At 38.1% G+C, this 24,354-nt stretch overlaps 1 protein-coding gene across 10 annotated transcripts in view; it reads right to left on the minus strand.

Annotated features, from left to right (window-relative positions):
- DOCK3 (dedicator of cytokinesis 3) overlaps nt 1-24,354 on the minus strand; it is a 739,703-nt gene that overhangs the window by 469,009 nt on the left and 246,340 nt on the right. For all 10 annotated transcript variants that reach the window (XM_054483639.1, XM_054483636.2, XM_054483638.2 and 7 more), the window contains exon 5: nt 9,806-9,902. In XM_054483639.1, coding sequence (XP_054339614.1) covers nt 9,806-9,902 — 97 coding nt within the window. The remainder of the gene's footprint in view (nt 1-9,805; nt 9,903-24,354) is intronic.

Below are 24,354 nucleotides of genomic sequence, written 5' to 3' on the forward strand. Positions count from 1 at the left end.
CTAACACCTAATAATGAGCCTATCATAGAAGTGGATAGACCCAGATTCCAGCCCAGAGCTAAAGCCCTCTTCTAGTCCACAAAACCAGCAAAGAACTGAATAAATACTTCCTGATAATGTGATAAAAGGTAAACGTAGCAAATTAAGTAGTATAATCCCTTACCTTAAACACTTGTATACACTACTTAACCACTTAATACTGATTATGTTTCTACAGTATCATCCATTGTGTTCGTTATTTAAATAGAAGTTTTATTTTTCATAACAATTAAAATAATATATATTCACAACTGAGAACTTTGAAAATAGATAAGAAAAAGAAAACATCTAACACCTTAGCCCCTTAAGTAATCTCCATTAATATTTTGGTACATTGTCTTAATCATTTTCCAAATATGTTTTCAGAATACAGGTGAAATTATACTTTACATATAATCTGTACATAAATTTTCACTTTATTATATAATGTACTATTTAAATTTTTTTAATGGCTCTTCACATGTAAGCACTAATCATCAATGTCTTAATTGGACCATAGCTTTAATATTTAGAGAAACAAAATTTATTTTTGCTACTGCAAACAGTGCATCAATGTAGATATTTACAAAACAGAGATTCACCAGAGTATTTTCACTGCCCTAAAAATCCTCTGTGGTCTGCCTATTCTTCCATTCCCATTTACCCACCAACCCCTGGTAACCACTAATCTTTTAATGATCCCCATACTTTCACCTTTAGCATTATTTTTTTAAGTTGCTAAATACTTTCCCCTAGGGATTTTATTTATTCTAATTTTTAGAAATTATTTTCCTTTACGGGCTAAACAGTTAAGTATGTTCTTAACATACGGCCTGTTTCTTCAATGTTACTGATACATTTTATGTACCTAATATATACAAAATATCACCATTTCCACATATAATCAATATAACAAATTATTAATGGAATATTTTCCACTCATTTCCTTGTACCACGTCTCGAAACTCCAGCGTGTATTTTATACTTACAGCACATCTCACTTCAAATGCTAAATTTTCAGCACAAATATTTGATCTATGTTTAGATTTCAAAAAATTTGTAGTTGAAAAAGTAGATTAACATATGAAAGTTATTTGAAACATACCTAAAAGCTTTCCAAAAGCAAAAAAAAAAAAAAATGCTTCTCCTATAATATTCACATTCACAGTAACAAAATTGGTTCATCTCTTTTAGAATAATTTATTTGACTTTAGAGTAATCAGTTATTGATTCTGCAGTTATCAGTTTCAAAACTACAGCCAAGTTAAGTAAATTCAGACCCTCTTATGTTAACTCTGTAGCATTAACATCAAATCCAAAAATGTACTGTATACATTAATACCAAAAAGGATTCTTCAAATTTACGTTACAGTTTTTGGAGTCAATTTAGTTAACACTGCCAATCATAATTAAAATCTCATGCATAAATAATAGCATAGCATAATAGCTATTCATAACAGCATAATAGCATAATTGATGCTAAAAATGTCTAAAACCATTATTGTTTTCATTAGTAAAAGATTTTAGTTTTAACAAAAATTTTTGTGACCATCTATGTCACAAATAAGCTATTTCTTTCCATGAAGCTTAAAATTTAACTTTGTTCATATGGAATGTGATATCAGGAAGAAAATATCAATCACATTGACAATTTTTGTCCTAAATTACTGAATATCTGGCAAACATTCCTTTTTAAACCTCTGGTGTGTATGACTCTGATATTCACCAGGACTTGCCAAAAACATACAGAGAATTCCATATACCATTTACCCAGCTTCATCCATTGATAAGATCTTATATAACCACAGTACACTGTCAACACCAAGAAACTGACATTGTTACAGTATTATTAACTCCATTACAAAGAAACCACATGTGTAAATTCAAATAGCTATTACCACAATCAGAATTCAGAACTGTGCCATCACCATAAAGACATTTTCTCATATTAAGCCTTAACAGTCACACCCTGACCTCAACCTTAACTCTTGGCAAACCCAAATCTGTCTTAATTGCTATAATTTTGTCACTTTGAGAATGTTATATAAATGAAATCATAGAGTATGCAACCCTTTGAAGGTAGATTTTTTTAAGTAGCATCATGCCCTTGAGATCAATCACTCTAAGTTGCTGGATGTATTAATCATTTACTCCTTTTTGTTTCTGCGTAGTATTCCATAGTTTTTTCTTCTATGCACCTACTGAAGGATATTTGGATTGTTTCCAGTTTATGCTATTACAAATAAAGCTTTTTATAAACATCCATGTAAAAGCTATTATGTGAACAGAAGCTTTCACTTCTCTAGGGTAAAAACACAGGAATGTGATGGCTGGGTCATATGTTAAGTATATGTTTAACTTTATAAGAAAGGTCCAAATTTTTCTCCAAGTGGGTGTGCCATTTTACATTCTAACCGGCAGTGTATGAGAGATGCAGATCCACATCCTTGGCATCACTTGGTATTAGCAGTAATTTTTATTTCAGTCATTCTAACAGGTATATATTAGTAACTCATTGTAGCAATTATTTGCATTACTCTATTGGCTAATGATGTAGAAAAATCTTTTCATGTGCTTACTGGCTAGCCACACATATCTTCCTTGTCCCTATTCAAGTATTTTGCTCAATTCCTAATTGAGTTGTTGTATTGCTGTTCCATTTACAGAGTTCCATAAATTCTAGATACAAATCTTTTGATGGATATATAATTTTCAAATATTTTCTTCCAGTATATGGCTTACCTTTTCATCCTTTTAACAGGGTCATTCAAGAGCAAAAATTTTGGTTTTGATAGAAGTCCAATGTATTTAGCCTTTTTATTCTATGGATCATTTTCTTTAGTGTCATGTCTCCACTTAAGACTAGGTCATGAACGTTTTCTCCTAAAATTTTCTTCTGAAAGTTTTATAGTTTTACATTTTCCATTTGAGCCTATAATCCATTTTGAGTTAACTTTTTATAGAAAGGATGATACTTAGGCAGGTTTTTTTTTTCCTTTTGCCTATGAATATCCAACTATTCTAACACCATTTGTTGAAAAGATTATCGTTCCTCTACTTAACTGCTTTTGTACCTTTGTCAAAAATCAGTTGTGCATACCTGTGTGAATCTACATCTTAGGCTCTATCTTGGTCCCTTTAAGTGTCTATCCCTCTGCCAGTACCACTCTGCCTTGATTACTGTACAGTAAGTGTTAAAATTAGATCGAGTGATTCTTCCAACTTTATTATGCTTTTCAAAATTGTTTAACCGTTTTAGTTCTTTTGCATTCCCCTAGAAATTTTATTTTTAATTTTAAAAAATAATTTCAACTTTCCCTATAAATTTTAGAATCAGCTTGTCCATATCTAAAAGAATCCTGCCAGGAATGTTTTAGGAATTACATTAAATATACAGATCAACAGTCTGGATAGAACAAATATTTTTAATATGTCTTTTCTAATCCGTGAGCATACTGCCTCTCCATTACTTAGGTCTTTTTTAATTAGCATTTTGCAGTTTTCAATATACAGATCTTGTGCATGTTCTGTTGGATATATGCCCAAGTGTTTCTTTTTTTTTCTTCTTCCTTTTTTTTTTGGTAGAAATGGGATCTTGCTATGTTGCCCAGACTGATCTCAAACTCCTGGGCTCAAGCAGTCCTCCTGCCTCAGCCTCCCAAAGTACTGACAAGCATGAGACACTGTGCCTGGCCTCATTTTTTCTTGAGCAACTAATAAATGGTACTGTGTTCTAAATTTTAGTTTTCAATTATTCATTGTTGTTTGCAGAAATATGATTTTGTGTGTGTGTGTGTGTCTGTGTCTATGTGTGTGTCTGCGGGTATGTGTGTTTGGATATCTGCAACCACAAACTTGCTTATTAATTCTAAAAGGTTTCTTTTTAAACTCTAGTGTCTTCTTGTTTGTAGATTCCTTGGGATCTCCTATGTAGCCAACCATATAATCTGCAGATAGGAAGAGTTTCATTTATTCCTTTCTATCTGTATATCTCTGATTTTCTTGCTTTACTCCATTGGTTAAATCTTCTAATATTGTGTTGATAGGAGTGTTGAGAGCTAACATCCTTGCCTTGTTCACAAAAGCAGACTGTCTATCATTATTACGACATTTGCTGTGGGTTTTTATAAATATCCTTTATCAAGCTGAGGAAGATTGCTTCTACTGCTAGTTTACCGAGAGTTGTTATCATGAATGGGTGCTGAATTTTCTAAAATACTTTTCTGAATCAACTAATGTCATCAGGTGGTTTTTCTTCTTTAGAATGTTAATATAATGGATTATACTAATTGATTTTCAAATACTGAACCATCCTTGCATTACCAGAATAAACCCCACTGGCCATGGTATATTATTATTTTTATATATTGATCAAGTTGTTAATACCTTATTGAGGATGTCTGTGTCTATAGTCACAAACATAAGAGATACTCCATATTTTTTTCTTTTTGTACTGTCTTTGTCTAATTTTGATATCAAGGTAATAGCAGCCTCATAAGATGAATTAGGAAGTATTCCCGCCTCATCCATTTTCTAGAAGACTCTGTATAAAACTAGTGTTATTTATTTGCCTGGATAGTTCTTTTTGGAAGGATTTTAATTATAAATTCAATTATGTTAACAGTTGCAGGATTTTCAGATTATCTATTTTGTCTCGGGTGAGTTTTGACAATTTATGGTTTTCCAGAATTTGACCTATTCACCTTAAACTATCATGTATGTAAAGTTGTTTACAGTATTTTCTTTTTGTCTGTGGTGATATATCTTTCTTTACTCTTGATATATTGGTAATTAGTATTTTCCCTCATTTTCTTTTTCAGTTTTGGTAGGTGTTAATCAATTTTATTAATCTTTTATAAACTAGTTTTTGCTTTGATTTTCCCTATTGCTTTTCTATTTTTTTAATTTCATTAATTTCTGCTCATTTTTTCCTTCATTCTGCTTGCTTTGGATTTTTTATTTATTTTTTTTTTTTTACAGAGTCTCACTGTGATGTCCAGGCTGGAGTCCTTTTTTAGTTTCTTGCAGTAGAGCAGGAGCTGCAATTATTGATTTGAAACCTTGCTTTTTTTCCTATTATTAGGACTTAAAGCATACATTTCCCTTTCAACAATGCTTTTGCAGTATCCCACAAATTTTAATATATTTTCATTTAAATTCACTTTGATATATCTTTTATTTCTCTTACAGTTTCCTCTTTGACACAGATCATTTAGTAGTGGGTTAATTTTTCAGGTTTTCTTGTTTTCTTTTTTTCTTGTTACTGATTTCTAATTTGTTTCCATTATGGTTAGAATATCCTCTGTATGACTTCAATTATTACAAACTTGTTGAGATTTGTTCTATGAACTAATATATTGTCTATCTTGGTGAATGAACATGTTTGATTGAAAAGAATCTGTATCCTGATTTTATTAAGTATTCTATAAATTTCAATTAGAGCCTATGGTTGATTGCACTGTTCAGTTCTTCCCTATTCCTGATGACTATTGCCTAGTGGTTATACGGATTACTAAGAGAATGGGTTATTAATCCCCAACCATAATAGTGATTTTTTTCTCTTTTCTCCATTCAGTTCTTTCAGGTTTTGCTTTATTTATTTTGCACCTCTGTTAGATTAAGATTATTTTGTCTTCCCAGTGAATTGATCCTTCTATCATTTTGTAATGTTCCTTTTTCCCTGGTAGTTTTCTTTGCTCTGCTATTGAATTTTTCTTATATTAGTATAATTAATATTTATTTAATTTAAGGAAAAATTATTCATAATATAATGACATGTTATTAATACAATTACCCTGTTTTTCTTTTATTAATATTTGCATAGTATATATTTTTCTATCTGTAACCTTTAGCTTTCTTATATCATCATATAGACAAGTGAGTTTGAAGTGAGTTTCATATAAACAACATATAGCTTTTTTAATTGTACAATTCTGCTAAACTCTATCTTGTAATCATTCATATATTAGGATTTAAGTCTGCCATTTTGGTATTTACTTTTGTGTTTGCTCCCTCTATTTTACCTGCCTCTATTTCCCCTTTCTTATTTTTCTGTAGGTTACTTTAACATTTTTAGTGTTCTATTTTGATTTACAGTACTTTTTATTATATCACTTTATGTAATATTTTAATGATTGCTCTAGAGATTGCAATATACATATGTAGCTGCTCAGTCTACCAGTATTAATTTTTTGTTGCTGCTATTGTTTTTCGAGACAGAGTCTCGCTCTGTCACCCAGGCTGGAGTGCACTGGCATCATCTCTGCTCACTGCAAGCTCTGCCTCCCGGGTTCACGCCATTCTCCTGCCTCAGCCTCGTGAGTAGCTTGGGAATACAGACACCCACCACCACGCCCAGCTAATTTTTTTGTATTTTTAGTAGAGACAGGGTTTCACCCTGTTAGCTAGGATGGTCTCAATCTCCTGACCTCGTGATCTGCCCGCCTAGGCCTCCCAAAGTGCTGGGATTACAGGCATGAGCCACTGCGCCCAGCTGCATGTTTTAATACTTAAAATGGAATGTAGTTACCCTATCATAATTTATGTCCTTTTCCCTCTCCACTTTATAAAACAGTTTTTTTTTTTAAGATGGAGTTTTGCTCTCATCCCCCAGGCTAGAGTGCAATGGCACAATCTTGGCTTACTGAAACCTCTGCCTCCTGGGTTCAAGTGATACTCCTGTTTCAGCCTCCCATGTAGCTGGGAATACAAGCGTGTACTGCCATGCCTGGCTAATTTTTCTATTTTTAGTAGAGACAGGGTTTCACCACATTGGCCAGGCCAGTCTTAAACTCCTGACCTCAGGTGATCTACCCACCTCGGCCTCCCAAAGTGCTGGGATTACAGGCGTGAGCCACCGCACCCAGCCAACAGTTTTCTTAAATATTAATTCAACATACACTGAGAACTGTATCAACATTATAATTTTTGCTTTGTATTATCAAACATAATTTTAAAAACTGAAGAGAGAATTAATCTACCCTTTCCATTGCTTTGTTCATTCCTAATGTTCCAAGCATCCTGTTATCACTTCCTTTCTTTCTGAACAACTTCCTTTATAGTCATTCTTTTAGAACCAATCTGCTGTCAACAAATTTTCTTAACTTTCCTCCTTCTGATATGGGTTGATTATCCCTTCACTCTTGAAGCATATTTTTGCTGGATACACAATTCAGGGTAATCTGTTTTTTCTTTTTCTTTAAGCAGTGAAAAGTGATGGGATACTTTCTGTCTGCCATACTTTCTGATAAGAAACCTGTTACTCAAATTGCTGAAACAGCTAATCTGTTAATGTCCTCTAGCTACCTTCAAGATTTCTTCTTTGGCTTTAATTTTCAGAATTTGGACTATGATGTGTCTGAGTATAGATTTCTTTGGGGTTTTCCCATTTGGAGTTCATTCACTAAGCTTCCTGAATCTAAAACGCTTATGTCTTCTGCCAAACTGGAAAATTTCAGCCATTATTTCTTTTAAAAAAAAAAAATTTTTTTTGGCTCCACATCCTGTCCTCTCTACCTAGTATTCTGAGGCTACAGTGTTACATCTTATGTTATTGTTCCACAGGTCTCTGGAAGCAGAGCTCATTTTTTCTATTTTTCTCTCCATTACTTGTATTGGAGAATTTCTAGTGAACTATCTTCAAATTGACCAATTCATTTCTCTATAATTTCTATAGGCTGCTATTGAGCCCATATAATTTTTTTTTAATTTTGGTTATTATAGATTTCAGTTCTATCATTTTCATTTGGTTCTTTATAGTTTCTACTTTGTTCCTAAGGTCGTTTATGTTTTTGTTTGTTTCAAGAGTGTTTGTAATTGCTTGTTGAAGCATTTTTACAAAAGCTGTTTAAAAGTCCTTGTCAATCATTCCACATCTGTGTCATCACAATATTGGCATCTGTTGAGTTTCTATTTTCCTGATTTTTCATATGACAAGTAATTTTGGGCCATATCCTGAACATTATTATACTATGACACTCTGGTTCCTATTTAAATAATCTATTTTAGCAAGTAGTCAACCTCCTTAAAACTGCAACCTTCTCACCTTTATGGGCTGTGGCTGAATGTCAATCCAGTTATAAAAGTCTCTGCAGTGCTTTTATTTCCCTCATTTGTATTATGTAGATGACATAACTTCACCCTACTATCTCCTCAGTTTGAGTTTGGGTGGGGACAAGCACTGCCTCATTTTAGCAGGGCAAGGATGGAAGACAGGGTACTATCCCACAGGGTCTGCCTCATCAATGCAGCGGGGAAGGGAGGGTGGAAGTCAGAGTCTTGCCCACAGGCTTCGCTGGGGAGAGCCCAACAAGGAAAGTAGAAATCAAGAGTTCCAACCACAGGTTTCTCCATGGAAAGTTACCTCCTCCTTACTTCATATTCCACTGAGGTGGGGCACCACTTCATTATTATAGGGTAGGGGGTGAAAGTTTAATTTTCTGGGTTCCTCCCCACCACCCGCCCCTACATTTTTCCAGATTTTTCCAGTTCATTCTACAGACTCCACTGGAGAGGGGCATCCCCTTATTACTGTAGGAGGGGAAGGATGTATGTATAAAACAGTACTGGTTATGGATTCCACTGCTGAAATGCCTGTTAGGGTAGGAGAGAAATACAGCTTTTATTGTGCTGTTCTCTTAGAGAACAGTAAAGTATTACTAAAAAAGTTTCTGTCTTTTGGGGCTATCCTTTGGCTAGAGAGAACAGGCTTTCCTTGGCACTAATTTTCTTTTGTTTGTTGGTTTCTACCCACTGGCATTTCCAAGTTGTGTGTCTCTCTAGAGACCAGGTCAGGATATATGAAGTTACAGAAAGGAGAAAAAAAGAGAGAGAGAGAGAGAATTCATTTGATCCTTGAGCCCCCAAATCCCTTGGCATTTCATTCTCTTTTTTCTAACTTTCAGAGTTTTCCAGTAGGTGAATTATGTGTTTTATCCAGGACTTTTTGTTGTGATTAGTAGAAGTAAAATAAAATGTGTTTACTCCACATTGTCCAGAGCCCAAACCCTGTCACTTGCTTTTAGTGTAGATATTATGATTATTTCTACATCTTATCACTCTCTACTTTCTAAGTTTCCTGAAAAGTTTATTACTTTTTTTATTAGGTTTCTATTACTTTTTTTTAAGAGACAAGGTCTCACTCTTTAGCCTCCCAAGTAGCTAGGACTACAGGCACACACCACCACACCCAACTAAATTTTTTATTTTGTGCAGAGATGGTGGCCCCCAAGGTGGTTTCAAACTCCTGGCCTTAAGCAGTCCTCCTGCCTCAGCTTCCCAAAGCACTAGGATTACAGGTGTGAGCCATCATACCTGGCTTTTATTAGATTTTCTATTAATTTGTTGAGCCAGCAAAGTGTCAGATATGACATATCCTTGAAGCTTAGTAGCTGTTAAAAACTGTTAACACAATTTATCAGCCTTTATACCCACCACTGGGTTCACAAAAGATAAAAATAAGTAAGTCTCAAGTTGGTTCATTTGTTCTGTAAATATCTGTTTTATGAAAGCACCTGGGGACACAACAATGAGTAAGACAGCTAAGATCCCTGGTGTTATGTAACATATTCCAGTGACTAGAGGAGAGAAACTACAGGCATATGAATAATAATGTGTTCTCCTCAGGCTGAAAAAACTCAGTCTGCTATGTTTCAGTAAATATTAAGAACATATGTTTGATAAACTGCAAATATTCAGAAATCTAAAACTGCATACTTAGCATAGTTTAATATTTTTACTTGGTACACTAAACTTTAATGATCCAATAAACCAGTAATCAACTACTTACCACATACAACTGTTTCCACAAACTTGCCCATTCTTGTAGAGTTGCTGTCACTTCAGTCACAATAGAATCTTCAAGTGGAACCACAGTTTCATACTGCCTAGAACCAGAGCCACAAAAGACAGCCACATTATCTCTGAAAAAAATCTCGGCAAACTGTCTCCTGTCTTTTTCTACTTGTTTAACTCAAATTTTAAATTTATGCAAATAAAAAAGAAGTATATCTAATTGATCAAAGACCTTTTTATAATGATATACTGCAACAGTGAAAGTAAACTGAATTAAAGTAAAGAGATTTGGGTTTTACTGTATAAGTCCTCAATTTTACTTTTATAAATAGTATCCTTAAAACACACTTTTTTAAGAACAGTCTCTAAGCTTTTTTCCTTCAATGAAAAACCATGATACTACCCAAGTCTTGCTCAGATTAATTTTTTAAAATTATTTATGACCTTTAACATTTTTCTGTTTGAAAGTTTGCTCATACCCTTGGTTAAAAGAAAAAGATCTGGAAAAATGTGGGGGGCTGTGGCAGGGAGGAACCCACACACTTAAACTTTGAAAAATTTAATGCACACTCCCTTATATTGGTATTGTATTTTCCTGCAACATAATGTCAGAAGAGGAATTCTAAGTCTGGTAGAGGAATTCTGAAGCTGGTAACAGAAAGGTGCTTGGATTCTCTCTGACTACTTCATAAGCAGCATCCACTATAATGCCAGTCCCTGTGCTGTCAAAAATTTATCAGTGAACAAAAATGAACACGATTTCTATCTTCAGAGAGCTCTTGGTCTGGATAGGGAATCAGACAGACATGGACAGTAATAAATCTAAAATGAAAATTAAAAGGTACTGATATGGTTTGGCTGTGTCCCCACTCAAATCTCATCTTGATTTGTAGCTCTCATAATTCCCATGTGTTGCGGCAGAGACCCAGTGAGAGGTAATTGAATCATCGGGGTGGGTCTTTCCCAGGCTGTTCTCATAATAGTGAATAAGTCTCACAAGATCTGATGGTTTTTTTAAAGAGGAGTTCCCCAACACATGCTCTCTTGTCTGCTGCCATGTAAGATGTGACTTTGCTCCTCCTTTGCCTTCTGCCATGATTGTGAGGTTCTCCCTAGCCACGTAGAACTGTGAGCCCATTAAATCTCTTCTTTATAAACTACCCAGTCTCAGATATGTCTTTATTAGCAGCATGAGAACAGACTAATACAAGTACAATGAAAGATTTTAGCTGTGTTATACAATTTACAATGAGCAGATCAATGAACTCTTCTCTGAAGAAGTGTCAAGGCCCAATACATGCAAAAAAATCATGACATGAAAAGCGTGTGGGGAGGGAGAAAACCAGTTATGGTGCCACCTGCAAACGAGAAAGGTATGCAAGATGTCACTGAGTTGGAAAATAATTTCACACATCCAAGATGAAAAAAACCTGGTATGACTGGGACCAGCTCTCATAGGACCTTTTCAAAAGACAGTAAAAATTCCAGATCTTAACACAAGTAACCTGAATGAAAAGTTACTGAAAGCAGGGGGACTAACTTGATAATATTTCTATAATGTCCACACCAATGTTGAGGGTTAATAAAAACTTTCTATGACCAAAGATTTAATATACTGATATATTGAGGTAACTTATACCCATTTATTAGCCAAGGGGAATATCATCCATCTGAAAAAAAAAATACAGGAAAATGTATTCCACAAAATTAGCATCAAGTATTATTTGTTTCCACAAGAAGACAGCTGACAAAGCACCACTGTGTTCAAAGATGACTCAGTGCATTAATATTGAGCATCAATGAATATATAAGTTATCTGATTATGTCTTACAGTTTTACTGTGTTCTTATTTTGTGTGACTTACCACAGCAGATTACAAAAAGTCACCTTGAAATAATACAATGGCATTAACTATATCCAAAAAATTTACAAGCTCATTAATATAAAAGCTTTCATCAAGGGCTTGTTAAGAGTAAAATGTGACAAAGGTAATATCAGCAAGATGGCAGAAGAGGTGCTTTCTACCGTCATATGCCCCCAAGAAGCATCAATTTTGACAACTTATGGACAAGAGTACCTTTGTGGGAGTCTAGGAATCCGGCAGAAAAGTTTCAGTACACCACTGAGGCAAAAAATCCAGAATAGATGCAGTGAAGAGGGTAGGAAGAAAGTTTCATTTTACCTGCATCACCCCTCCCACAAAGCAGTACAGCTCAACAAGAGAAACTCCATAACCCTGCAATTCTCTCACAGCGGAAAGCACAATGATTAGGCACCCAGCTCCACCAGCCATGTAAGACACTGCCCAAGAGACTCTTTTCTCACCCCACCCCAAATATTGTGGTGATCAACATGGCTGAGTATTGGGGGAAGATGGGAGCAGGAAAATAACTATGGTTTAATTTACTTCAATTTTTTGAAATAGGTCATATTGATCTTCTCAGATGAAAAGGAGTAAGCTAATGATAAATGTCATATCTGAGAAGAAAGTCATAATGACTTGCTACACAAATTCAAATTGAATGAGAAGACATCCTTTATTTCTTCAAGCTACTGGTTATAAGTTGAAATTTCTGAAGTTATTTCCATATACCACATCTTAAGAATGCTGCAGAGATAATTAGGAGATGTATAGAAACAATCGGGGAAATCACAATCTTAGTAACAAAACTTAAACATAAAGCACAAATAGGTGCTAAATGTGTGACATCAACTAAAACATCTAATGTTCTAAAAAAGGAGGTTCACTGTAAACTGCTGCAGTCAGATAAAGATTCGTGAAGAAAGTGAAGTTCCTAGAAGAGGCTTGGGTCTGAAAGGCAAGCAGGTGGAGAGAGCCCTAAACACTGTGCTATGCTATAAAAAGTGGTATAGAGAAAATAATGAGCAAGGCATATTAAAGATAATTCATGCTACTGATGGCAGCAGCAGGCCATCTGTAGTGGGGAGGCATGGGCGGTGGCAGCAGGAGTGGCTGCAGGAGCAGTGGTGAGTCTCCCGTTCCCTACCTCCAGGAGGCAGCCGACTGCACCCCTCCCCCTCACACAGCCGGGCAGGACCCACCCCCATGCCCGGAGCCTCTGTGGCTCCAGACCCTGTCCCCAAGTCACTGCCCTCTCCTGCCACTGCTGCAGGGAGGGCGAAGGGAGGAGGCAGTGCTTGGGGCCACGCTTCGGGGGAAGTGAGAGTGGTGCCCACTTCGGGGATCAGCCCGCGGTACGGTTGCCATGCGCACCCCACAGAGAGCACTGAGTTCCTGGGCCTCTGGAAGAGGCTGTCTGCACAGGCCCGCCCAGGGTCGCACCCCCAGGGTCTGCCCCATATGGGTCTGCACGGTATCACTCCCAATTGCCAGCCCGAGGCCTGTGATCCACTCCCAGAGGTGCCCACCCTGGGCAGGGCCCCAAGCCAGGTGAGGCGGAGCTCTGGGCTGCCCCTGAGCACTGGAGCCACCAAGGGAGCCTGGGGAGACGTTGCCTCTGCCCTGGACACTGGCCTGGGCCCAGCAAGGACCTGGGCTGGGTCCCAGGCCGTGAGGGAGTACAGCTGGGCTGCATGCTCCACGGGGCCAGGAGCAGGTAGCAGCCCCACCGTTTTGGGCACAGCTGCAGCCGCCCAAGTTAGGGTTGTGGCTCTGGGTCTCCCTGGGCTCTTGGGGGCAGGGAGCAGGCAGAAGACTTGCACCAGTGAGGCTGCAGCCGCCCAAGTCGGGGGCTGTGGATCTGGACCTCTGCACTCACTACAAGGCTGTGAGATTTTAAATTTGACACTATGGAAATAGGGAAACATGAGTGATGTTAAAGGAGTGTTGTGTTTTAGTAAGATTAATGCAGAAATCATATGCAAGACAAAGTAAAATATAATTTCCTTGGAGTTTAATCTATTAGGTATTTAGCTACTTTAATCATTAAGATCTATAAAAAACTTAGATTGTTCCTATTTTAAAGTTCTAAGACGTAGGACTTATGATAATTTGGCCTCAACTGCTAGTTTCCTCACTTCCTAGCTAAGCTACTTTGGTAAAGGTATTTGAACTCTCAAAGCCTTGCCTTCCTCATTGGAAATAAGTGGATAATTCCACTATGAATCTGGGATACCAAAGTGTGACGTGGTAAGTGTGAAGTGTCAAATAAAATGATTAGTATATAGGATATGTAATAAATGGTAGCTATTGTTGACTCTTAATCTTTAATTTTCATTGCTTAGAATTAAGCAAAGAGTTTCTAGAATAAAATGTCAAAATCAGCTAGATTTTATATTGTACTTTATATTTTTTACAGATGTCTTATCAAAATAGCTCAGTAAGTTCTTATTTTGACATATTTCCTCAGCTCCAAAGACACAGCAATTATAGGTAAAATATAAATATTTTTGAGCTCCAAAATAAAATAAATATCTCAGCATAGCAGCAACAGAACAACAACGACAACAACAAAAACACAGCAGTGAACCAGTGTGAAATCACAGGTCTTCTAGACTCTGAAGTCAAAAGCCAGCACTGGTGACTAGGAACTTAGAGGGATGACAAGGACAAAAAAGTGCTCAAAATGACATGAGAACCAAGGCCAGATTCACTGGTTGAAGTCTCGGAAAAGAAGGCCAACATGAGGCACAACACCAATTGCTATTAAACCTCATTTGGGACTATGGTTTTTAGCAAGCTGCAGGACTAAGGAGACCGGACCTTAAGCAGCCCCCTCCCCACTTCAGCCAAGAGTCAGAATCTACCACAGCCCCAGTGTCACTGTGGGGAAGAAGCTCTAAAATGCTATTGAAGGACCTGGTTCCACACTGGAGGTTAGGGGACAGATGGCAGTAACTGCTCAAGCACTAGACAGACAGATATGCTCAGAGGGAGAAACAGAGAGGGGAAACAAAATCATCCACTTCTGAAAACCAAATTCTACAACACATGAAGACTCTATAATGTTCAAAGGCTTAAAAATAACACAATGCTGTTCGACTTACAATGGAGTTACATCCTCATAAACACACTGTAAGCTGAAAATATCATGAAGTCAAAGATGCATTTAACCTGCCAAACATCCATAGCTTAGCCTATCCTCCCTTAAAAGTGCTCAGAACACTTATATTACTCTACTGTTTGGCAAAAGCATCTAACAAAAAGTGTGTTTTATAGTAAAGTGCTAAATATTTCATATAACTTGTTGAACACTGTACTGACAGTAAAAAACACAATGGTTGTACAGGTACCCAAAGTATGGTTTCTATTGAATGCATATGACTTTCGCATCACTGTAAAGTAGAAAAATCTTAAGGCAAACCATCATACGCTGGGGACCATCTGTAAATCCTTTTCAGATAAAATTAACTTTATGAAATGGCCTGATACACATTTTTAAATGTTTAGGATGCTTGGAGGAATGAAAAGAATCACTTCCATTTCAGAAAGGAAAAAGTATGAAACAAAACCAAGCACAAATAAAACAAGAACCAATGATATGCAATAGAATCAACTAGGAAACTTGCAAACGAAAACTATTAACACCCAATGTCCATCAATAGATGAATGGAAAAATTAAATGTGGTATATATAAGTGCAACGGAATATTATTCAACCTTAAAAAGGAATGAAATTCTAATACATTCTACCACATAGATGAATCATGAAAGCACTATGCTAGTGAAATATGCCAGATACAAAAAGACTAATATCATTATTCCATTTATATTAGGTACCTAGAATATGAAAATTCATAGAGACAGAAAGTAGAATAGAGATTACCAGGGGCTGGGTAGAGGGAGAATGGGGAGTAACTGTTTAACAGGGACAAAGATTCTTTTGGCGATAATGAAAAAGTTCTGGAGATGAATTGTGATGACGGCTGCACAACATTGTGAATGTATTTGATGCCACTGGACTGTACACTTAAAGAGGTGAAATGGTAAACTTTATATTACATATATATATATATAATCACAATAAAATCACACAAAAATATTGCCAGTGAAAAAAGGAAACCTCAATACAGAGGATACATGTTAGAAAGAATTCAAAAGAAGGTCGGGAGCCAAGATGGCCGAATAGGAACAGCTCCGGTCTACAGTTCCCAGCGTGAGCAACGCAGAAGACGGGTGATTTCTGCATTTCCATCTGAGGTACCAGGTTCATCTCACTAGGGAGTGCCAGACAGTGGGCACAGGTCAGTGGGTGCGCGCACCGTGCGCGAGCAGAAGAAGGGCGAGGCATTGCCTCCCTCGGGAAGCTCAAGGGGTCAGGGAGTTCCCTTTACTAGTCAAAGAAAGGGGTGACAGACGGCACCTGGAAAATCGGGTCACTCCCACCCCAATACTGCGCTTTTCCGACGGGCTTAAAAAAACGGCGCACCAGGAGATTATATCCCGCACCTGGCTCAGAGGGTCTTATGCCCACGGAGTCTCGCTGACTGCCAGCACAGCAGTCTGAGATCAAACTGCAAGGCGGCAGCGAGGCTGGGGGAAGGGCGCCCGCCATTGCCCAAGCTTGCTTAGGTAAACAAAGCAGCCTGGAAGCTCAAACTGGGTGGAGCCCACCACAGCTCAAGGAGGCCTGCCTGCCTCTGTAGGCTCCACCTCTGGGAGCAGGGCACAGACAAACAAAAAGACAGCAGTAACCTCTGCAGACTTAAATGTCCCTGTCTGACAGCTTTGAAGAGAGCAGCGGTTCTCCCAGCACCCAGCTGGAGATCTGAGAACGGGCAGACTGCCTCCTCAAGTGGGTCCCGGACCCCTGACCCCCGAGCAGGCTAACTGGGAGGCACCCCCCAGCAGCGGCAGACTGACACCTCACACGGCCAGGTACTCCAACAGACCTGCAGCTGAGGGTCCTGTCTGTCAGAAGGAAAACTAACAGAAAGGACATCCACACCAAAAACCCATCTGTACATCACCATCATCAAAGACCAAAAGTAGATAAAACCACAAAGATGGGCAAAAAACAGAGCAGAAAAACTGGAAACTTTAAAAAGCAGAGTGCCTCTCCTCCTCCAAAGGAACGCAGCTCCTCGCCAGCAACGGAACAAAGCTGGAAGGAGAATGACTTCGACGAGCTGAGAGAAGAAGGCTTCAGACGATCAAATTACTCCGAGCTATGGGAGGATATTCAAACCAAAGGCAAAGTTGTTGAAAACTTTGAAAAAAATTTAGAAGAATGTATAACTAGAATAACCAATACAGAGAAGTGCTTAAAGGAGCTGATGGAGCTGAAAGCCAAGGCTCGAGAACTATGTGAAGAATGCAGAAGCCTCACGAGCCGATGCGATCAACTGGAAGAAAGGGTATCAGCGATGGAAGATGAAATGAATGAAATGAAGCGAGAAGGGAAGTTTAGAGAAAAAAGAATAGAAAGAAACGAGCAAAGCCTCCAAGAAATATGGGACTATGTGAAAAGACCAAATCTGCGTCTGATTGGTGTACCTGAAAGTGACAGAGAGAATGGAAGCAAGTTGGAAAACACTCTGCAGGATAGTATCCAGGAGAACTTCCCTAATCTAGCAAGGCAGGCCAACATTCAGATTCAGGAAATACAGAAAACGCCACAAAGATACTCCTCGAGAAGAGCAACTCCAAGACACATAATTGTCAGATTCACCAAAGCTGAAATGAAGGAAAAAACGTGAAGGGCAGCCAGAGAGAAAGGTCGGGTTACCCACAAAGGGAAGCCCATCAGACTAACAGCGGATCTCTCAGCAGAAACTCTACAAGCCAGAAGAGAGTGGGGGCCAATATTCAACATTCTTAAAGAAAAGAATTTTCAACCCAGAATTTCATATCCAGCCAAAGTAAGCTTCATAAGTGAAGGAGAAATAAAATACTTTACAGACAAATGCTGAGAGATTTTGTCACCACCAGGCCGGCCCTAAAAGAGCTCCTGAAGGAAGCGCTAAACATGGAAAGGAACAACTGGTACCAGCCGCTGCAAAATCATTCCAAAATGTAAAGACCATCGAGACTAGGAAGAAACTGCATGAACTAACAAGCAAAATAACCAGCTAACATCATAATGACAGGATCAAATTCACACATAACAATATACACTTTAAATGTAAATGGACTAAATGCTCCAATTAAAAGACACAGACTGGCAAATTGGATAAAGAGTCAAGACCCATCAGTGTGCTGTATTCAGGAAACCCATCTCACATGCAGAGACACACATAGGCTCAAAATAAAAGGATGGAGGAAGATCTACCAAGCAAATGGAAAACAAAAAAAGACAGGGGTTGCAATCCTAGTCTCTGATAAAACAGACTTTAAATCAACAAAGACCAAAAGAGACAAAGAAGGCCATTAAATAATGGTAAAGGGATCAATTCAAAAAGAAGAGTTAACTATCCTAAATATATATGCACCCAATACAGGAGCACCCAGATTAATAAAGCAAGTCCTGAGTGACCTACAAAGAGACTTAGACACCCACCCATTAACAGTGGGAGACTTTAACACCTCACTGTCAACATTAGACAGATCAACGAGACAGAAAGTCAACAAGGATACCCAGGAATTGAACTCAGCTCTGCAACAAGCGGACCTAATAGACATCTACAGAACTCTCCACCCCAAATCAACAGAATATACATTTTTTTCAGCACCACACCACACCTATTCCAAAATTGACCACATACTTGGAAGTAAATCTCTCCTCAGCAAATGTAAAAGAACAGAAATTATAACAAACTATCTCTCAGATCACAGTGCAATCAAACTAGAACTCAGGATTAAGAATCTCACTCAAAACCGCTCAACTACGTGGAAACTGAACAACCCGCTCCTGAATGACTACTGGGTACATAACGAAATGAAGGCAGAAATAAAGATGTTCTTTGAAACCAAAGAGAACAAAGACACAACGTACCAGAATCTCTGGGATGCATTCAAAGCAGTGTGTAGAGGGAAATTTATAGCACTAAATGCCCACATGAGAAAGCAGGAAAGATCCAAAGTTGACACCCTAACATCACACTTAAAAGAACTAGAAAAGCAAGAGCAAACACATTCAAAAGCTAGCAGAAGGCAACAAATAACTAAAATCAGAGCAGAACTGAAGGAAATAGAGACACAAAAAACCCTTCAAAAAATTAATGAATCCAGGAGCTGGTTTTTTGAAAGAATCAACAAAATTGATAGATCGCTAGCAAGACTAATAAAGAAGAAAAGAGAGAAGAATCAAATAGATGCAATAAAAAATGATAAAGGGGATATCATCACCGATCCCACAGAAATACAAACTACCATCAGAGAATACTACAAACACCTCTACACAAATAAACTAGAAAATCTAGAAGAAATGGATAAATTCCTCGACATATACACTCTCCCAAAACTAAACCAGGAAGAAGTTGAATCTCTGAATAGACCAATAACAGGAGCTGAAATTGTGGCAATAATCAATAGCTTACCAACCAAAAAGAGTCCAGGACCAGATGGATTCACAGCTGAATTCTACCAGAGGTACAAGGAGGAACTGGTACCATTCCTTCTGAAACCATTCCAATCAATAGAAAAAGAGGGAATCCTCCCTAACTCATTTTATGAGGCCAGCATCATCCTGATATCAAAGCCGGGCAGAGACACAGCCAAAAAAGAGAATTTTAGACCAATATCGTTGATGAACACTGATGCAAAAATCCTCGATAAAATACTGGCAAACCGAATCCAGCAGCACATCAAAAAGCTTATCTACCATGATCAAGTGGGCTTCATCTCTGGGATGCAAGGCTGGTTCAATATATGCAAATCAATAAATGTAATCCAGCATATAAACAGAAACAAAGACAAAAACCAGATGATTATCTCAACAGATGCAGAAAAGGCCTTTGACAAAATTCAACAACCCTTCATTCTAAAAACTCTCAATAAATTAGGTATTGATGGGATGTATCTCAAAATAATAAGAGCTATCTATGACAAACCCACAGCCAATATCATACTGAATGGACAAAAACTGGAAGCATTCCCTTTGAAAACTGGCACAAGACAGGGATGCCCTCTCTCACCACTCCTATTCAACATAGTGTTGGAAGTTCTGGCCAGGGCAATTAGGCAGGAGAAGGAAATAATGGGTATTCAATTAGGAAAAGAGGAAGTCAAATTGTCCCTGTTTGCAGACGACATGATTGTATATCTAGAAAACCCCATTGTCTCAGCCCAAAATCTCCTTAAGCTGATAAGCAACTTCAGCAAAGTGTCAGGATACAAAATCAATGTACAAAATTCACAAGCATTCTTATACACCAATAACAGACAAACAGAGAGCCAAATCATGAGTGAACTCCCATTCACAATTGCTTCAAAGAGAATAAAATACTTAGCAATCCAACTTACAAGGGATGTGAAGGACCTCTTCAAGGAGAACTACAAACCACTGCTCAAGGAAATAAAAGAGGATACAAACAAATGGAAGAACATTCCATGCTCATGGGTAGGAAGAATCAATATCGTGAAAATGGCCATACTACCCAAGGTAATTTACAGATTCAATGCCATCCCCATCAAGCTACCAATGACTTTCTTCACAGAATTGGAAAAAACTACTTTAAAGTTCATATGGAACCAAAAAAGAGCCCGCATCACCAAGTCAAACCTAAGCCAAAAGAACAAAGCTGGAGGCATCACACTACCTGACTTCAAACTATACTACAAGGCTACAGTAACCAAAACAGCATGGTACTGGTACCAAAACAGAGCTACAGATCAATGGAACAGAATAGAGCCCTCAGAAATAACGCCGCATATCTACGACTATCTGATCTTTGACAAATCTGTGAAAAACAAGCAATGGGGAAAGGATTCCCTATTTAATAAATGGTGCTGGGAAAACTGGCTAGCCATATGTAGAAAGCTGAAACTGGATCCCTTCCTTACACCTTATACAAAAATCAATTCAAGATGGATTAAAGACTTAAATGTTAGACCTAAAACCATAAAAACCCTAGAAGAAAACCTAGGCATTACCATTCAGGACATAGGTATGGGCAAGGACTTCATGTCTAAAACACCAAAAGCAATGGCAACAAAAGCCAAAATTGACAAACGGGATCTAATTAAACTAAAGAGCTTCTGCATAGCAAAAGAAACTACCATCAGAGTGAACAGGCAACCTACAAAATGGGAGAAAATTTTTGCAACCTGCTCATCTGACAAAGGGCTAATATCCAGAATCTACAATGAACTCAAACAAATTTACAAGAAAAAAACAAACAACCCCATCAAAAAGTGGGCGAAGGATATGAACAGACACTTCTCAAAAGAAGACATTTATGCAGCCAAAAAACACATGAAAAAATGCTCACCATCACTGGCCATCAGAGAAATGCAAATCAAAACCACAATGAGATACCATCTCACACCAGTTAGAATGGCAATCATTAAAAAGTCAGGAAACAACAGGTGCTGGAGAGGATGTGGAGAAATAGGAACACTTTTACACTGTTGGTGGGACTGTAAACTAGTTCAACCATTGTGGAAGTCAGTGTGGCGATTCCTCAGGGATCTAGAACTAGAAATACCATTTGACCCAGCCATCCCATTACTGGGTATATACCCAAAGGACTATAAATCATGCTGCTATAAAGACACATGCACATGTATGTTTATTGTGGCATTATTCACAATAGCAAAGACTTGGAACTAACCCAAATGTCCAACAATGATAGACTGGATTAAGAAAATGTGGCACATATACACCATGGAATAGTATGCAGCCATAAAAAATGATGAGTTCATGTCCTTTGTAGGGACATGGATGAAATTGGAAATCATCATTCTCAGTACACTATCGCAAGGACAAAAAACCAAACACCGCATGTTCTCACTCATAGATGGGATTTGAACAATGAGAACACATGGACACAGGAAGGGGAACATCACACTCTGGGGACTGTTGTGGGGTGGTGGGAGGGGGGAGGGATAGCATTGGGAGATATACCTAATGCTAGATGACGAGTTAGTGGGTGCAGCACACCAGCATGGCACATGTATACTTATGTAACTAACCTGCACATTGTGCACATGTACCCTAAAACTTAAAGTATAATAATAATAATTTTTTTAAAAAAGAAAGAATGCAAAAGAAAACAGTTGCAAGACAGTACTGATGAAATCTCTCTAGAATGCAGGTCAGGGGAAAAAAAAGAGTCCCAAAATATCCACGAGTACTTAAGAGTACATGGGAGAGAGTTGGAAAAACTCTCATCTACTGCTAATAGGAATCCCAAAAGAAATAAATGGCAGTGTTACAGACAATTGTGGGATTATTTTTTTCCTTCTCTGTTCTGCCTCATAATCCCCTTCCCCTAGGCAGAATGTAGAGACAGACTGTCTTCCATTATGTGAGTGCAAAATGATGGATACTTGATTTATCACTCTTCCTGCATCTGGGGAACACAGGGCTATGACCTAAGCTCCTTTCAACCCAGACTTAGAAAAGGAAACCAACGACTTAAAGAAGCAAAGACTGAAAAAATGACAACTTGGTAGCAGCTACAGTCGATTTCCAGAGACAGTAGTTTTTAAATTTCCCATGTAGTACTTATTTTTATTTTGATTTTTTATGGATGTATAATAGTTATACATATTTATGGGGTACATGTAATATTCTGATATAAGCACACAATGTGTAATGAGAAAATCTTGGTAAACAGAATATCCATCACCTCAAATATTTGTGATTTCTTTGTATTGAGAACATTCTAAATCTTCTCTTCTAGCTATTTTGAAATATACAATAAATTATTGTTAGCTATAGTCATCCTGTTGTGCTATCAAACCACTAGATCTTATTCTATCTAGCGGTATTTCAGTACCCACTAACCAATCCCTCCTCATCCCCGACTCCCCACTGCCCTGTGGGAGCATTCAGTTTTAAGTCGGTGAGGGGAAGAAAGGAGGCAGAAGTAAATACTGTAGTCAAGCTATGCTTCACTGAGAAGATTTCAGAAAAGGCCTGAAGGAAGTGACAAAGCTAATCCCAAGCATAAGAAACAATAGAAGCCTCAAGGCAGGAGCATACCTGAAATGACTGAATAAAAGTAAGAAAACCAGTGTCACTGAAGGTTACAGGGTGACAGGAAGTCACATCATAAAACTTGTAAACCTTTGTAAGAACTTTAATGTTTGCTCTGTGTGAGATGGGAGTCACTGGAAGGTTTTAAGCAGAGGAGTAACATGATCTAACATATTTTTAAAGAACAACTCTGGCAGTTACGTTGCACCATAAACTGCAGGGGAACATGGATAGAAACAGGGAGACCAGTTAGAAGGTGGTGCTGCAACACAGGCAAGAAACTATAACCCCAGAAAGTACCTGTTTTTCATTCCATGCCATAATGTGACAATTTAGGACACTGAGTTTCTCCTTCTTCTCAGCTGTCTAATTCTGTACCAACTCCACCCAACAGTCCATAACGTGCTCACACCTTTCCTACTGTTCCTTAGCAGCTGACTCTCAACAACTCTCACAATCTTGCTATAGTGGGCACCCACGCTAATTCCCTTTCAAGTCCCACTTTCATCTAACCGAAGCTCCAGATTTCTAACCCTCTCTGGTTATGATAACGTCAAGGTTCCTACAACACTTATAAATAAAATATGCATAACTAGAAGCACAGTCTAATATTGTCTCCATCCTAGAGAAAAGCATGAGACTGAGTTTGAGAAAAGCTTTGGTAAGTAGACCAAGAATGAGGTCATAGAATGAATTAAATAAATGCATGAACAAACAAATGAACAAATTAATAGGCAAACTTTTTTTAAAAACCCTTGGCCTGTGTGCTCAAAAGCAAGAAATTTTCCAGGTACTGCTGATCTACTGATTCTCCCTTTAACTAAGAGTTAACAAATCTAGCAGACGTAGAATGGATATATAAAAATTGGTTACATGAATTGGAATTATCTTGGCATATCCAACTAAATTAATGTCAAGAGGCTGCATCAGGGGAGGAGAGAAGCACTCGGGCACAAAGCACCTGTCCAAGGGTTATATCACACGCCAGCTGCCAAAATGGCCTGCTATAACTTTGGGAGGCCAAGGTGGGTGGAGCACCTGAGGTCAGGAGTTTGAGACCAGCCTGGCCAACATGGTAAAACCCCATCTCTACTAAAAATACAAAAGTTAGCCAGGCTTGGTGGTGCGTGCCTTGTAATCCCAGCTACTCAGGAGGCTGAGGCAGGAAAATCACTTGAACCCGGGAGGCAGAGGTGGCAGTAAGCCAAGATTGTGTCATTTGCACTCCAGCCTGGGCGACAGAGTGAGACTCTGTCTCAAAAAAAAAAAAAAATAGACTAGTTTTACCTAGTAGCTGCTGAAATGAACTGCCATGACTTTAAGAACAGTTTTACCTACTGCCATCACTCACTCAACCAATCAGAGCTTGCCAACTCCCAAAAACTTCACTAGTGTTAGTAAGTTTTCTTTCAAAACAATATGTAACATTTCTCTAACAAAACCCCAACCTTCTGTTTCTTCTTTGGACACAAAGAAGACTACTCTGTCTGTGTGTATGCCCTGAATGGCCGTTGTGCTTTCCTAAATAAAACTTTTTTTTT

The sequence above is a fragment of the Pongo pygmaeus genome, chromosome 2, assembly GCF_028885625.2.
Source record: "Pongo pygmaeus isolate AG05252 chromosome 2, NHGRI_mPonPyg2-v2.0_pri, whole genome shotgun sequence".
Classification (NCBI taxonomy): Eukaryota; Metazoa; Chordata; class Mammalia; order Primates; family Hominidae; genus Pongo; species Pongo pygmaeus.